Genomic DNA, 15131 nt, shown 5'->3' with positions numbered 1-15131 from the left:
GACATGTCCCCAGCACCTCTCAGTAATCCTTTCCATTTCTCCTGGGTGGGTTTTTATTTTTTGAAGATTATTGTTGTTGTTGTTGTTGTTGTTGTCGTCATCATCATTATCATCATTATCCACACCCTTAGTGAGCCAGCAGAGTGCCTGCTGCGCTGTCTGGCTCAGGAAGACCCGTGTATGGAGAAGAGCCAGGAAACGGGTGGCAGCTGCAGAGACAGAGGTTCGATTCCACCGGAAGAAAGTGCGTGCTCCCTAGCAGTGCGGGCGACCTGCGGTGGCAGGAGGGTGCGAGGGCCACCCCCGCCCCGCCCCGCCTCGGCGGTCAGTGGCCCGGAGGGCGGGGCGCGGGCGTGTGCGGGGACCCCCGCCCCGGGGCGCGGCGCGCTCGGGGCTATTCCGGGAGCGGCGTGGAGGCGGGCGCTGGGCGCGCATCCTGCCGGGGGAGGAGACGCGCGGCGGCCGAGCGCGAGCCCTTGCGCCCTGGTGCGCGTCCCTCGCCGGCGCCATGGACCGAGGCCGGGGTAAGAGGGGCTGGGCGCGGCGGGGAAGGGGGCGGCGGCGGCGAGGTGAAGGCGGCGGGCGCGGCGCGCGGGGCCGGGGCGCGGGCTGGGCGCGGGAGCGGCCGGCGCCGCGGGCAGGTGCCTGGGGGCTGCGGCGCGCTCGCGGGCCCGGAGCTGAGCGTAGTAGAGAAGCCGGGTGTGGGGGCCCCCGCGGCTCGCGGCAGACGCCCGCACGGGATTGCCGAGCAGACCAGCTCCTCCCACCCATGACCCTCTAGCCGATCAGATGGAGCCACCAGGCTGCCCTCCCAAACACCCCTTCTTCACCGCCTCCCAACGGGCACAGCCCCTACTGTGTGCCGGGGGGAGAGGGTGTGTGTGTGTGTGTGTGTGTGTGTGTGTGTGTGTGTGTGTGTGTGTGTGTGTGTGTGCAGTTGCAGCTGAGAAAGATTTGGGAAGAGGTAGTATGCGTGTGTGTGCATGCTTTTGTGTGTGCGCGCGTACGTGTGAGCACGTGCGTGTACGTGTGTGTGCATGCGCACCGAGACACACGCGCGTGCTATCTGCGCTCACTGTTTGGGACACGAGTCCTGTGACCTGAGCTCAGTCCCTGCGCTTCTCTGGGCCAGCGACAAAGTTGGACTAAAGACTGTCCACTGCCCCTTTCTGCTTGCACTCTGAGATGAAAGTGTTTGATAGCCGGGTCACAGGGCAAGGAGGGCTGTCAGGCAGAGTAGGTTGAGGTGGGAAGAAAGAGCTGTACGGGACTATTGTCTACTTAAAGGCCCACATACCATCAGGAGCCTGTGACTGTCAAGAAGTGGCCTGTTTGGGCCTGGAGGCAGGCTGGGAATGAAACCCCCAGATGCTTAGCCCCCACCTCTGGGATGCCAAAAGATCACAGGTGTTGGTGCCCTTGGCAAATGGCTGAGGACTGAGGGCTGTGAAGGCGAGCTGCATTCTTGTGCTCCTTTTTGTTATGAATGGAAAATCCCTCCTCTTCCTGTTGTGACCTTACAACCTTCCCCCATCTGCCTGCTTTCTAGGGCCTGGAAGGTGGGGAAAGGCATGGCCAGGGCTTGGAAACTAGGAAGGCACTGGGGCAGAGTGGGATGAGTGAGGGGAGGATGTCAGAGTGCTCCCCTGCACTCCCTCTGTGGATAAAGACAGGCTTGGTGAGCTCAGAGGATGCCAGGGAGCCCCTAACTTCCAGTCCAAGATGCCAGGAAGTGGCCCAAAGGGCTGGGAGGCCCAGGTTCAATCACCTACATTGTTGGGTCCCCAGAGCACCCCCAGCTTTGTCCTTCCAAAAGGGCTCTCACGCACCCTCCTCCTCAGCACACATACTGTGTACATCCCCTCCAGGCTGAGGAGGGCTGGCAGAAAATGGGGGGGCGGGAGGGGGTTCCTTTGGGCTCTGTGGAAACTGAGTCTGTTGTGTGAAGAAGCCCTCACTTAGCCCAGAGAGCCTTCATGGTAGGCAGAGAAGAAAGAGAGAAGAAACTTCTGAAGTCCCTCTGTCCCGCTTCCTCCACCCAGAGCAAAGAGCACCACCCCTCACCGCACAACTTGTCAAGTATATCCCCCTGTCCCCCAGTACAGAGACCCATGTCTAGTGTACCCATAATCATGGAAAAGACTATCTTTATTACACAGTGCAAGAGTGACAGGAATTCCCGTCACGTAAAAGCTTAATAACTCATGCCTTGGTGTAGGAGTCTCCTACAAGAAGCTCTTGGCACTCTGAATGTTCTAGAACTCTGGTCCTCTTCCTGCTACAGGTGTTCCTAATCCATCTCTCTGGGGCACTTGCGATTCCTCTGGGGGGGTGGGGTGTAGTTATCTGGCTGTCTGCTCCCCTGGCACTGGGCTTGAAGGTGAAATGCCTGAGCTTCACATTGCAGTGATGCTCTAGGACAGTGGTGCTTAGGGAGCACTGAGGCTAGAGCAGGTGCTACTCTGGGGACCATGCAGTGACAGGGGTCAAAGCTGGGGCCCCCCACCCTTTGAGCTAGCTGAACCTCCAATTAGTTTTTTGCTGATGTGAATTGCTCTTCATGGTAGGAAGGTTGATTTTTGATTTTTTTTGAAAGAATGCAACCATAACTCCTCACATTTGTTTAGGTTTAAAGTGACCCTCTCTAAAAGTGTCGTAGAGGGGTCATGTGAGGTTACCCAGAGAGGGATGCCTAGTTAGATCATCGGGGGGCTACCCTGTCAATTCTTGCAAACACTTTATGAATTAAAAACACACAACTAGGCCGGAAGATAGTTTAGTTGTTAGGGGACCCACTAGGTGTGTGCCCAACCATTTCTCACCAACCACATGGTTCCCTGAGCATTGCTGGTGAAACTCTAGTGAACCTCTGGATACCACTAGTGGGGCCCTCAGGTCTCTTGAGCACTGCTTGAGATGGAAGGAAGGATGGATGGAGGAAGTGAGGAAGGGGAGATGGGGAGAAAGACAGGAAGCGTCACTGTATCAATTAGAGTGCAGTCGTTAGGCTTTGTTTTTAAATCAAACAGGACTTCACCAATCATGCCAAAGAACACTGCACCGGGCCACTGTCCTTGGGTGCTTTTCTGTTGTCCGGTTTCTGGAGCTCCCAGACCTGCCAGGTGGGACACAGGATGACTTTGTCCAAGTACTCAAGAGCAGACTTCGATGTTAGTACCAGTCACAAATGAACTCACCCAGGCCCAGAGCTCCAGAACTTGCTCCACTTTCTCTGCGCCTGCCCCAAAGACAGAGGATGAGGCAGAGGCCCCTCCAGCGGAAATCCCCCATCAGAGGAAGCAGGCTCAGCCATGCTTTCCTTTACAGAGCAGGGCTGCCACCACAGACTGTCACAGAATGGCTGGCGCTAACAGCAGACTGAGTTTTTCCCAGAGACTCCCCAGTCCAAGAGCAACTCGTCATCCAGGTGTGGTTCTTCTTCTACCCTCGCAGATGGGCCCCTTCTGGCTTGTCCCCACATGACCTCTTCTCTCTCTAGTGTCTCTTCCTCTTCTTGTTGTGGACTTAAATCAGATTAAATTGAATCACCATTCAATTGTGACCTCATTTCACCTTCATCACTCCCCCAAAGGCCCTATTTCTAAATATAATCCCATTTGGGATTCGGGCTTTCCCTTCCAAATCAGGAGTTGTGACGAGCAGAGTGAGATGTCAGACATTAGCATGCACAGCTGCTCCCCAGGCAAGAATCAGCACTGGACCTGAGACAGAGCCCTGCTCATCAGCAAATCTCTGACCCTCCCCAGTGCAGGTGACCGTGCAAGCTCTATGGCCATGCCTGGACAACAGTGCTGATCACCTCCGCCAATCTCTGACTCTGGCTTTTCTTTTTTTCCTTTTTGGGTCACACCTGGCAATGCTCAGGGGTTATTCCTGGCTCTGCACTTAGGAATTACTCCTGGCGGTGCTCGGGGCTCCTTATGGGATGCTGGGAGTCGAACCCGGGTTGGCTGCATGCAAGGCAAACACCCTACCCGCTATGCTATTGCTCGGGCCCCAATCTCTGACTCTTCTGTGGCAGTTTCAGCCTAAAATTCAGTGTCCCAGTCAACTGCATCTGAGAGTGGAAACACGCTTAGTGGTGGAGTCTTCTGCTCCCAGAATCTGTGTCTTCCTTTGATTAAAGCAGAATTCACAGGCAGCAGATAGAATGAAATTTCTTCCAGTCGGATTTAGCAGTTCATGGATGTCCTACGAAGTAATGTCATAGACGTTACCTCTGCAGGGCAAGTTCTTATCTCTACATCCTTGGATGAGTATAGAAATGAATATTGATCAAGACTATTCCTTAGGGTTTATTATAAATGTTAAGTGTATAAAAAAAATTACTTCCTACAGTGCCTAGTATATGGGATCCACCCAAACAGAGGCACTGGCCATAATTGCAAAGTTTTTAATCAACTCAACATAATTAAATTGCTTTAGAGAGCAACACTTAGTTCTTCCACGAGCTGTACTAATTCTGGTGACGCTTTGAGTCTCCATTGTTTTAAGTACTGGTACTAGACAGCTTAGTGACCAACTCAAACTCCGGGGCCATTTGTAATCATTTGCTTCTTAGTGCTGGCCTCTCAGAAACCCGTCTCTGCATCCCTGTCCAACAGACTTATGAGTGACAGATTAAATACCTATGCCAATGTGCCCATTTTCTTGTGTTAAGCCTGCTCATTCCTAATGCCCCAATTGTGTCTTCACAACTTGTGAACTTCCCAGTCTTGGGCTAACTTTGGCTGATTTTCAAATGCACCTTCTAGGTTTTTTTGTTTGTTGGTGTATTTGATATGCCAAACACAGTAACAAGTATCACAGTGGAGACGTTGCTGGGTCTGCTCGAGCAAATTGATGAACAACGGGAGGACAGTGACAGTGACTTTTTGGGTCACACCTGGCAGTGCTCAGGGGTCATTCCTGGCTCCCCACTCAGAAATTACTTTACTTCTGGAGGTGCTTGGGGGACCGTATAGAATGCAGAGGCTTAAACCCAAGTCAGCCAAATACAAGGCAAACGCCCTACCCACTGAACTATCTCTCCAGCCCCCCTCATACTCCTTAATGACCAAGGTTACATCTCATCTACCTGACTCCGTGAAGGGAGGTCTCCTTCAGATCCACGCTCAGATTGTCTCTTGTCTTTACAACTAGTTCTTTCTCAGCAAGTTGAATATAACCCAACTTGGGAATTACTTTTGGTTTTTGTTTTGTTATTTTTTGTTTGGGGGCCACTCTCAGTGAAACCCAGGGATCACTCCTGGCTCTATATTCAGGAATTACTCCTGGTGGTGTTCTGGAGACCATATGGGATACCGAGGATCAAGCCCAGGTTGGCCACGTGCAAGGCAAGCACCTAACTGCTATACTATCTCTCTGGACCCTTGGGAGTTACTTTTGCTACTACATTCTGTATTCTTTAGATCATCTTGTCTACTGATGAACAAAAAAATCTGAAGCTTTGCTTTTCATTAAGTAACAGTTTCTTTCATTGTTCAAAGCAATAGAAGACTCAGTCCCTTCTTAAGTGGGCCGTGCATCTAGTTGTATATGCTTTGAGAGCTACATTAGGAAAAATATGGCTTGCCTAGCCATGGTGTTGATTGGCCAAGCTGTCTGCACCTGGCGTGTGCTTGCTGAGAGAGCTAAACCTCTCCTCAGCGTCTGTCTCCAGAGCTGTGAAAGCCCCTGCAGACATACCTCTTTCCTGTCATCCAATTCACTTTTGACTCATCCATCAGCTACTGCTCTTCTGGAAGAAACACTTGTTCCTCTCTATCCTTTCCCCCAAAACACATTCCATGGGGACTCCATACAGCTGAAGAGTTCAGAGGATGAAGAAGCCTGGCCTTGGGTTTGGATGACAACCTTCCAGCTGTGTGACCTTGTATGAATTGACATAAGTTCTTTGAACTTCAGTTTCCTCTGCTGGAATGCCATGGAAGCAGGTGGTACCTGGGGGCTGCCACTCACAAACAATGTTGTAATGAAAGCTGGGGTGGGTGGGGTTACCAGGTCTAGTGGACTGGGTTTCAGCCTCACCCTGCACTGGCCTGATGTGGTCCAGGGGACCATGGCACTTACCTCATTCTCCCGGCAGATGCTCCTGCAGGTCCTGCTGCTGCCTCCCTCTCCTTGTCCCATGAGGCCTCCCTGGCCTTTACCTTTCCACTGGAGTCACTGTCTTCCTCCCCCTCAAGATCACTTTCCCGCTTTCCACATGGGTGAGTCCCTGCCAAGTCACTTCCACCCAGCCTCTGACCCGGAGCCTCTCATGAGTATTCTGATCTCTACTTCCGGAAAACAATCCTGATTTTCAGCTACTCATATCCTTCTTACCTTTAAAAAAATAACTTGCACTGAATACAAAGTGAAGCACACACCTACCCATATACTCACATGCCTGTACATGTCTACACACTCACATGCACACGCAAGCACAACTCAGTCGCTCAGAGACACACCTCAGTATTCCTCCCCCCCCACCCCCCCCACCCCCGCCGCCTTTCCTTTTGGCCAGTCTTCAGTGAGAAATGGGCACGCATGGCCTCTTGTTCCTTCCGCTCACTTCCGCCACTCCCTCCAGACTCGAGTCAGCCGCACTCTGCACACAGCCCTCTCCCTAGGGGCCCAGAGGGCCCATCTGTCTGCTCTTTCCCTCTTCCAAATCCCATCTCCTGGACTTCTCTCTAGGTCTATTGACGTTTCTGATTTTCTTCTCTTTTTTGCAATGATAGGAAAAACGTAGATGTGGGAATGGAATAAATCTAGTATCAGTGACCCCCCCCCACGCCCCTGCAGACCCCGGCCCACTTGCCCATGTCCTTGGGCTGCTTGGCTCCAGGCAAACTCCCAGCTAAGCCTTATTGCTCCGTCTGTGAAAGCAGGTAGAAAGACCTCCAGATCTGGAAGGCAGAAATGAGGTACCCTGCACCCAGCACCAGGGCTTGACCGTGGTATGCGCTCACCAGTTTTTGTCCCTTCTTCCTTCTCCGCTTTTTATTCTTGGGCAGCTCTTGCCCCTCTCTTCCCTGGTCTTCCCACCACCTTCACTCCCTGGAGGGCAAGCCGCCCTGGGCAGGTGACTCTCAGACACCCAGTCCATCACCATCCATGTGGTGGGGTCCCCATCCACGTCAGCTTCCATCTGGTACATTTCCACTCACAGATCGACCAGCCTCCCAGTGACCCAACTGTGAACTCCCCCTATTCACCACCAAATCAGACGACCTTTCCTGTTTCTCTTTTTCTGCTAACAGTACAGCCATGTGAGGAGCTATTGAAAGAAATGGGGCTGTTTGTGAGCTCTTTAACCAAATTTGAAAGACTTGATTTGATCGGGGACCTGGATCAGTTCTCAACCTAACTGTCCTAGAGAAGTCGAAGAAAAAGTCTCCAGAAGGCTCTGAAGAGGCTAAACAGAGGCAAATTTGGGCACCATCAAGGACAGTGTCCTCCAGACTAGGCACTGTGGAGAACAGTGCAGGAACAATTCAGTGCTGGAACAGTCGGGAAACAGTGGGGGCGGGGGTGGAGGTGATACCAGCTTCTGCTGCTGTTGGCCTGAGGTGTTTGTTTATTTGTTTGTTTGCTTTGTTTTTTGTTTATGCTTTTTTCCCCTGAAGATCTGGCAGTAGCAAATTTGGGAACCTCTGATTTGGGAGAAGCAGACAGATGAAAAAAATAGGAGTTTCCCCAGGACCCAAGGAGGCAAAGCTTAAATCCCCACCAGTCAGGCAGTCCCCAAATGATTTCTGTGTGACCAAAGTCAGATGTAGGCTAAGAACCACTGTCCTTGATATTGAGGAGGTGTAAGCACGCTGCCTTTGCAGACTCTGGAGAATAGGATTTTTAGAATTTTTTACTTTAACCTACAATATTCAGCTATGTTGGAGGGGAGGAGTCATTTCATACCCAGTAGTGCTCAAGGTTTACTCCTTGCTCTCCACTTAGGGATCACTCTTGGGGACTCGGGGACCATATGTGGTGCTGGGAGCTAAATCTGAGTTGACAGGGTGCGAGGCAAGTACCTTACCCCCTGTACTGTCTCTCCAGTCCCAACCTTCGGCTTTTATTTAAATGTACACCATATCCTTAGCGGGTAAGGTGTTTGCCTTGCATGCGGCTGACCCGGGTTCGATTCCTCTGTCCCTCTCGGAGAGCCTGGCAAGCTACCGAGAGTATCCTGCCCACACAGCAGAGCCTGGCAAGCTCCCCGTGGCATATTCGTTATGCCAAAAACAGTAACAGCAAGTCTCACAATGGAGACATTACTGGTGCCAGCTTGAGCAAATTGATGAACAACGAGAGGATAGTGCTACAGTGCTACCATATCCTGATTTTTTTTTTTTATTTCTTTATTGAATCACCGTGGGAAAGGTTACAAAGCTTTCAGGTTTAGGTCTCAGTCATGCAAATATCAAACACATTTCCTTTTACCAAAACTTATTTTTTACCATGAAGAACCCCAATAAAACCCCACCCCCCACCCCTCCCAGTCCCTGTGGGGCAGATGAATTCTAGTTAACACTCTATCTGCTTTGATTAGATTCATTATTTCAATAAAAGATTCACCACTATTATTTAGAGTTTACCCCCCCCCCCCCCAAATCAGACACGCTGAAAAAGCATTGTGAAGTGATTTGCTTTCTACAGCTGGGTTCAAGAATTAAATGTTGGTTTTGGATTTCTGCTATTTTACTTATTGAACCTGGAAGTATTTCTACTGAGAGTCAGATAGTTAAGAAATTGGTTTCTGTGCACTGGAGACGTGGCCGTGCTGGAGAGCCGCTAGTGGGAGGCAACTGGTGGCCTCGGTAGGGCGTGAAGGGCGGACCGAAACGCCCCCCTTCCCATGAGGTTTTAGTCGCCCCCACTACCCCGGCTCATACCTGCTGTCCACAAGGCTCCCATGCGGCCATATCCTGATTTTTAATGGGACATATAAACAATATATTTGAGGACAGAATTTGGAAAGAAGAGGACCTGATACAATTAATTATTTAAAACAGGACATATATATATAAAGATAGCATTTTATATTTGTATCATTTTTGTATCATTTGTATATATATTTGTATCATATATATTTGTATCATAGTTGTAGGCTGGAGCGATAGCACAGCGGGTAGGGTGTTCGCCTTACACGTGGCCAACATGGCCGACCCGAGTTCGATTCCTCCGCTCCTCTCGGAGAGCCCGGCAAGCTACCGAGAGTATTCGATATGCCAGACACAGTAACAACAAAGTCTCCAATGGAGACGTTACTGGGCCCACTCTAGCAAATTGACGATCAACGGGAGGGCCTTTACCTTTTACCTTTTATAGTTGTAGCATTTATATTTGTATCGTATATGTGTATAATAATCATACAATTATAAATATACCATTACATATTCTATCATTTAAACAGCATATTTTCTGTATGCTTGACATTTTACATAAATGTGTTTTATTTTTATTATTTGTACTTACATTTTATCTAAAACATATATACCTAAACAAACTCAAGTCCTTCAGTGGTATCACATTTTCTCAAGACAAAAGCCACCATCTGCAGAGGGCCTTGGACCAGCCCTGTCTGTCTCCAGCTCCCTCTAGACCCCTGTCCACCTCTTGCTTTGGGCTTCTGATGGTCACCACTTCATGCCTGCTTTTCTCTTGGCTCAGTGTTACTTCCTCAAGCCAGCCCTTTCCCTTCTTTCTGCTCCATCCCTGTCTGGATGCCCAAAGGCTGCTTTTTCCCTGGTAGTGATCCTTGTAGGGCTGAATCAGAGCCGGGTAAGAGGGGCGCCTCCTTCTAACCTAGTTGACTGCCCTTTCCCCAGTATCTTGGTCACCTAGGAAGGCTCAAAACGTGACAAAAGGAAAAATGTACAATTCAGGGTAGGCATTGGCTCCTTCTGGCTTTGAGAGAAATTGTCCAGGTCAGATTCATTTTAAAGGGACAGGCACAGATACGTCCTCCTTCCCTTGGCCTGTCTTAACACCGTCAGCCCCCAGATCCTGCCTCCGGGCTCTTCTCCCATACCCTGCTCCTTCTGGAGGGGCTTCCTAGCTTTGCTCTCATGTTCTCTAGCCTAAACCCTGTAGTGTCTACCCAGTACCTACACTTAACTCCAGCTGGGCTCAGAATCACCCCCTCTAGAGCCCACTGCCACAGATGGGATGAGGGGGTGGATGGGTGTGGCGCGAGGGGTGGAAGTGCGTGTTTTTGCAAAGCCGCTCCCTTGCCCCGCCTTCCATGCTGTGGCCCTGTTCTGATGCCCTTACTCTGCCCTGCCCCTCTTGCTTTCCACCAGGTGCGACTCTACAGCCTGGATTTGCTGCTCAGAGTCGCCGCTGAAAGCTTGGGATGTCATGTTTTATCCTTAAAATGTTGAGCCAAGTGCGCCAGAGATACATAGTCCACGGGTTTAGACCCTTGTTAAACTGTGTGAGCGATAGCACAGCGGTAGGGCGTTTGCCTTGCACAAAACCAGCCCGGCCAAGCCAGGTTCGAATCCTGCACCCCTCTTAGAGAGCCCAGCAAGCTACTGAGTATCTCACCTGCGCGGCAAAGCCTGGCAAGCTACCCCTGACGTATTCAATATGCCAAACACAGTAACGACAAGTCTCAAAAAAAAAAAAAATGGAGACGTTCCTGGGCCTGCTCGAGCAAATTGATGAACAATGGGAGAACAGTGTATTTTGCAGTTTAGACCCTTGCCTTGCTTGTGTCTGTGGCCACGACAGTGGTTCGAATCCTGGAACCATACATGGTCCCCACTGCTAGACGTACCCTCTTCCCTAAAGAGCAAAGAATTCTGATAGCCTATATCTGAACACACTCGCTTCCTCACAAAAAACTGTTTGTGCAGGGGCTGGAGTGGTAATATAACAGGTAGGGTATTCGCCTTATAAGGGTTCGATCCCCAGAACCTATGTGGTCCCCTGAGCATGGCCAGGAGCACTGCCGTGTGTGGCCAAAAGAAAAAAAAAGTATGCAGTGGGCCACAGAGATGACACTTCTCTGCATCCTTCCCAGCTCCTATCCTCCACCTTGGATCTCCAGTTTATGTGGACTCCACACCCAGCACACCATGCTGGAGTGGGAGCTGAAACCCCACAGTCTAGCCTGGCATGGCCCTGCCTTCTACAGTATGAGGACAGCATCTCATAAAGCTTCTGACTTTTACAAGCGTTTCACATTCCCCAGATGCATCCGTTTTATGGGTGCATGGCTAAGGGCCTTGACTTTCTTGGGTCATAGGTAGACTCCGCACTCTATACTTCCTTCCGGCTGTGCACAGGGAAGAACCGGTATTTTCAGAGGGTTCATTAGAGAATTGGCCCATGAAATGTTTTCACCGTGAGCCCTTTCAGCCCAATTTGCCCATTGGCTTCTTAACTCTGTAAAGAGGAGCAAATGAGACCTTCTCCTCACTGGACAGATAGGACAACTGAGGTTCAAAAAGGCAGCTGCATTTTTGCCCTCCCTGAAAGAGCCCACTTGGTATCAGCTGCTGGTGCCGAGGGCAACCCCTTCCATGTCTTCCCCAGCCTAAACCCTACCACACCTCCTCCTGCCTAAACCCTATCCCATCTCCCCCAGCCTAACCATACCACACCTCCCGTAGCCTACCCCTCCCACACCTCCCACAGCCTAAACCCTAGAACAACTCCCCCAGCCTTCCCTGTGGACTGCAGCTTCCCGCCATCCTCCTTCACCTGTGCTTTCAGATGCTTTGACTGCCCTAAATGCTTCCTCTGTGTATGGATGAGACCCTCTTTTCTTTCCTCTTTCATTTAAAAATGGGGTCTGAGACCCTCTTTGTTTTTTCTCTTTCATTAATTTTTTTTAGTTGATTCACTACAAGATATGCAGTTACAAAGTTGTTCGTGATTGGATTTCATACAGTGTTCCAATACCTGTCCCCTCGCCAGTGTACATTTCTCGCCACCAATGTCCCCAGTTTTCCTCCTACCACTGCCCACTTCCACTTCTCTCTCTCTCTCTCTCTCTCTCTCTCTCTCTCTCTCTCTCTCTCTCTCTCTCTCTCTCCCCCACCCCCTTTTGGACATTATGGTTTGCAATACAGCTACTAAAAGGTTGTCATGTATATCCCTTTACCTACTTCAGCACTCAGCTCTTGTCCAACTACCATTGTCATAGGGGTCCCTCCTCTATCCTAACTGCCCTCCCCCCACCACTTATAGCAAGCTTCCAACAGTGGACCAGGCCTTGCGGCCCCTCTTTCTGCTGTCCTTAAGTATTAGTCTCATACTGTGTATTTTTATAGCCCTTAGATGAATGCAGTCATTCTATGCCTGTGCCTCTCTTTCTGACTCACTTCACTCAGCGTAATACTCTCCATGTCCATCCATTTATAAGCATATTTCGTGATTTCATTTTTCCTGGTGGCTGCGTAGTATTCCATTGTGTAGATGTACCACAGTTTCTCTATCCAGTAGTCCTATTCTTGGGCACTTGTGTTGTTTCCAGATTCTGGCTGTTGTGAACAGCACTGCAACAAAAAGAGAAGTACAGATGGCTTTTCTGCTGTGTGATTTGGGGCACCCATGGTATAATCCCAGATGGGGTATTGCTGTGAGACCCTCTTTTCGTTCCCTTCTTTACATTTGATTTCATCTTCCACATTGCAGAATAACCAGGCAGCTGACAAGAGTGATGGGGTCTCTTAATCTTCGAAGCAGGCAAGGGCTGTTCCATCCAACCTCCCTGTGGGTCAGATACACCACAAATCACAGCGCCCACTCGCAGATGGTGCCTGCTGCTGTGAATTAAGAGTTTTCCTCCAGGGGGGCTGGAGCGATAGCACAGCGGGTAGGGCATTTACCTTGCACCCGGCAACTTGGTTTGATTCCCAGCATCCCATATGGTTCCCCAAGCACTGCCAGGAGTAATTCCTGAGTGCAAAACCTGGAGTAACCCCTGTGCATTGCTGGGTGTGACCCCCCAAAAAAACAAAACAAAATAAAACAAAGAGTTGCCCTCCAGAGGGGAGCTTTTGCTCTCTTAATTCAGATAGGATGTGTAGATGAATTACAAATATGTGTATGTTCGATGTTTCACAGTTATTGCAAATGCGGGTTCTGAGTAGGCTAATGAGTACATTCCCTGGGAAGGAACGTAGGTAACCCTCGCATGTGGTGGCATACAGACCACTGAGCAGCTTTATGATCTGTGCTGTTGAGTTTGCTTGGCCACTACAGTCTCACACCCCAGGGAATGCAGGGGCCAGAGTTTATCATGGGTCTGCCTTATTTGCATTTAGTTATTTCCTATCATTTCTTTTCAGTCCATAATTAAGAATTTGTTCCTGGGCTAGTGGTGAGATAAAGAGGTTAAGACTCCTGTTTTCATCACTATCACGATCACTGTCACTATCACTATCACTCTCTTCCCATTGTTCATCGATTTGCTCCAGGGGGTCCAATAACATTGTGAAACTTGATAGTGTGTTAGGCATATTGAATACGTCACGGGTAGCTTGCCAGGCTTTGCCGTGCAGGCGAGATAATCTCAGTAGCTTGCCAGGCTCTCTGAGAGGGGCAGTGGAATCGAACTAGGGTTGGCCATGTTGGCTGCGTGCAAGGCAAACACCCTACCCGCTGTGCTATCACTCCAGCCCCCTGTTTTCATATACCTATCTATATATCTATATATCTATATATATGGATCTATATATGGAGAGAGATAATGCGATATGGAGAGTATATATATATGTGTGTGTGTGTATATATATATATATATATATATATATATATATATATATCACCTCCATGGTCCTCCCGTTATTCATTGATTTGCTCGAGCGGGCCCAGTAACATCTCCATCGTGAGACTTGTTGTTACTGTGTTTGGCATATTGAATACGTCACGGGGAGCTTGCCAGGCTTTGCCATGCAAGCAAGATACTCTCGGTAGCTTGCTGGGCTCTCCGAGAGGGGCGGAGGAATCGAACTTGGGTCAGCCATATTGGCCGCTTGCAAGGCAAACGCCTTATCCGCTGTGCTATCGCTCCAGCCCCCTGTTTTCATATACCTATCTATATACCTATATATCTACATATCTGGATCTATATATGGAGAGAGATAATGCGATATGGAGAATATATATATATATACACACACACACACATCTATATCTTTATATATAGATATAATATATATTTAGTTATTTTCATTTTACAGATGATGAAACTGAGGCTTGGAAAAGCTAGTTTATTTACCCAATTCTCCAAACCTCAGTTCTTTATTAAATGCTAGAGAGTCACCGCTAGGTCGGATATTTGAAAGACTTACAGATAAGCCACAAGGACTTACTAGGTAAAGATTTCAGGGCACTGGCGGGGGAGGTAAATCCATTTGGACAATTACAGGAGACACTCCACCAATGAATGGTATGTCCAGGCAGCTGGCATGAGATTATATTTCTTGCCCTTCACACTCTTGGCTGTGGCCTCAGAGTTCTCATGATCAAAATTCAAGGACCACTCATCCTGGAATTCACAAAGCAGCAGCTTGGGGGCTTCGAGGGGGTTGTTGTCTCCCCCCCTAAAATTCCATCCTGCAAATCCCAGCCAGGCCCATTGTGGGTGGAGGTGAAGAGGCTGAGTCTGCTCCCTGGCACAGCTGTCGGGCTGAAGGGGAAGAATGTGGCACTGCAGTGTTGTCATTCTAGCCCTGGGGACTTTACTGACAGCATGGCCCACGGGGCAGGCTCCAGGGCTTTATTTAGCCCGCTAAGAACCTTGGGGAAACCCGATCTCCTGGCTGAGAGTAGTGGGGCCCTGTCTTTTCCAGGCACATCTCCTCATCAGGGAGCCCTGGATCCCTGTGGTTCAAACTGGGCCACGGGTCCCAGCTAAGAGCAGCACGGAGTAAGCAAGCATGGTCCCCATCCCACAGGTGTCATCCAAGCCAGGTCTCACACATCCGCACACGCCTGGCCCTTGCTTTAGGAAATGACACGACCATACTCTCCATCACCTATTGTCTGTGGCTGCTGTCTGAGTCATTGCAGCCAAGGCCACATGCAGCCTGCAGTGCTCAACGTCTATAACTAGCTGGTCTTCTGCAGAAAAGGGTTACCTTGCATGTGCCTGACCTGACTCGGAT

At 49.8% G+C, this 15131-nt stretch overlaps 1 protein-coding gene across 1 annotated transcript in view; it reads left to right on the top strand.

The window, feature by feature from the left end:
• The first annotated feature begins 309 nt into the window (after window positions 1-309).
• The window catches only part of AFAP1L1 (actin filament associated protein 1 like 1), a 78141-nt gene continuing 63319 nt past the window's right edge, over window positions 310-15131 (top strand). Inside the window, exon 1 of the mRNA XM_056124468.1 lies at window positions 310-524. Coding sequence (XP_055980443.1) covers window positions 509-524 — 16 coding nt within the window. The 5' untranslated portion in view covers window positions 310-508. The remainder of the gene's footprint in view (window positions 525-15131) is intronic.

Source organism: Sorex fumeus, unplaced genomic scaffold (genome assembly GCF_029834395.1).
Source record: "Sorex fumeus unplaced genomic scaffold, SorFum_2.1 ptg000051l, whole genome shotgun sequence".
Taxonomy (NCBI): domain Eukaryota; kingdom Metazoa; phylum Chordata; class Mammalia; order Eulipotyphla; family Soricidae; genus Sorex; species Sorex fumeus.
Note: the sequence above shows the minus strand (reverse complement) of the source record. Positions and strands in the feature narration are given on the sequence as shown.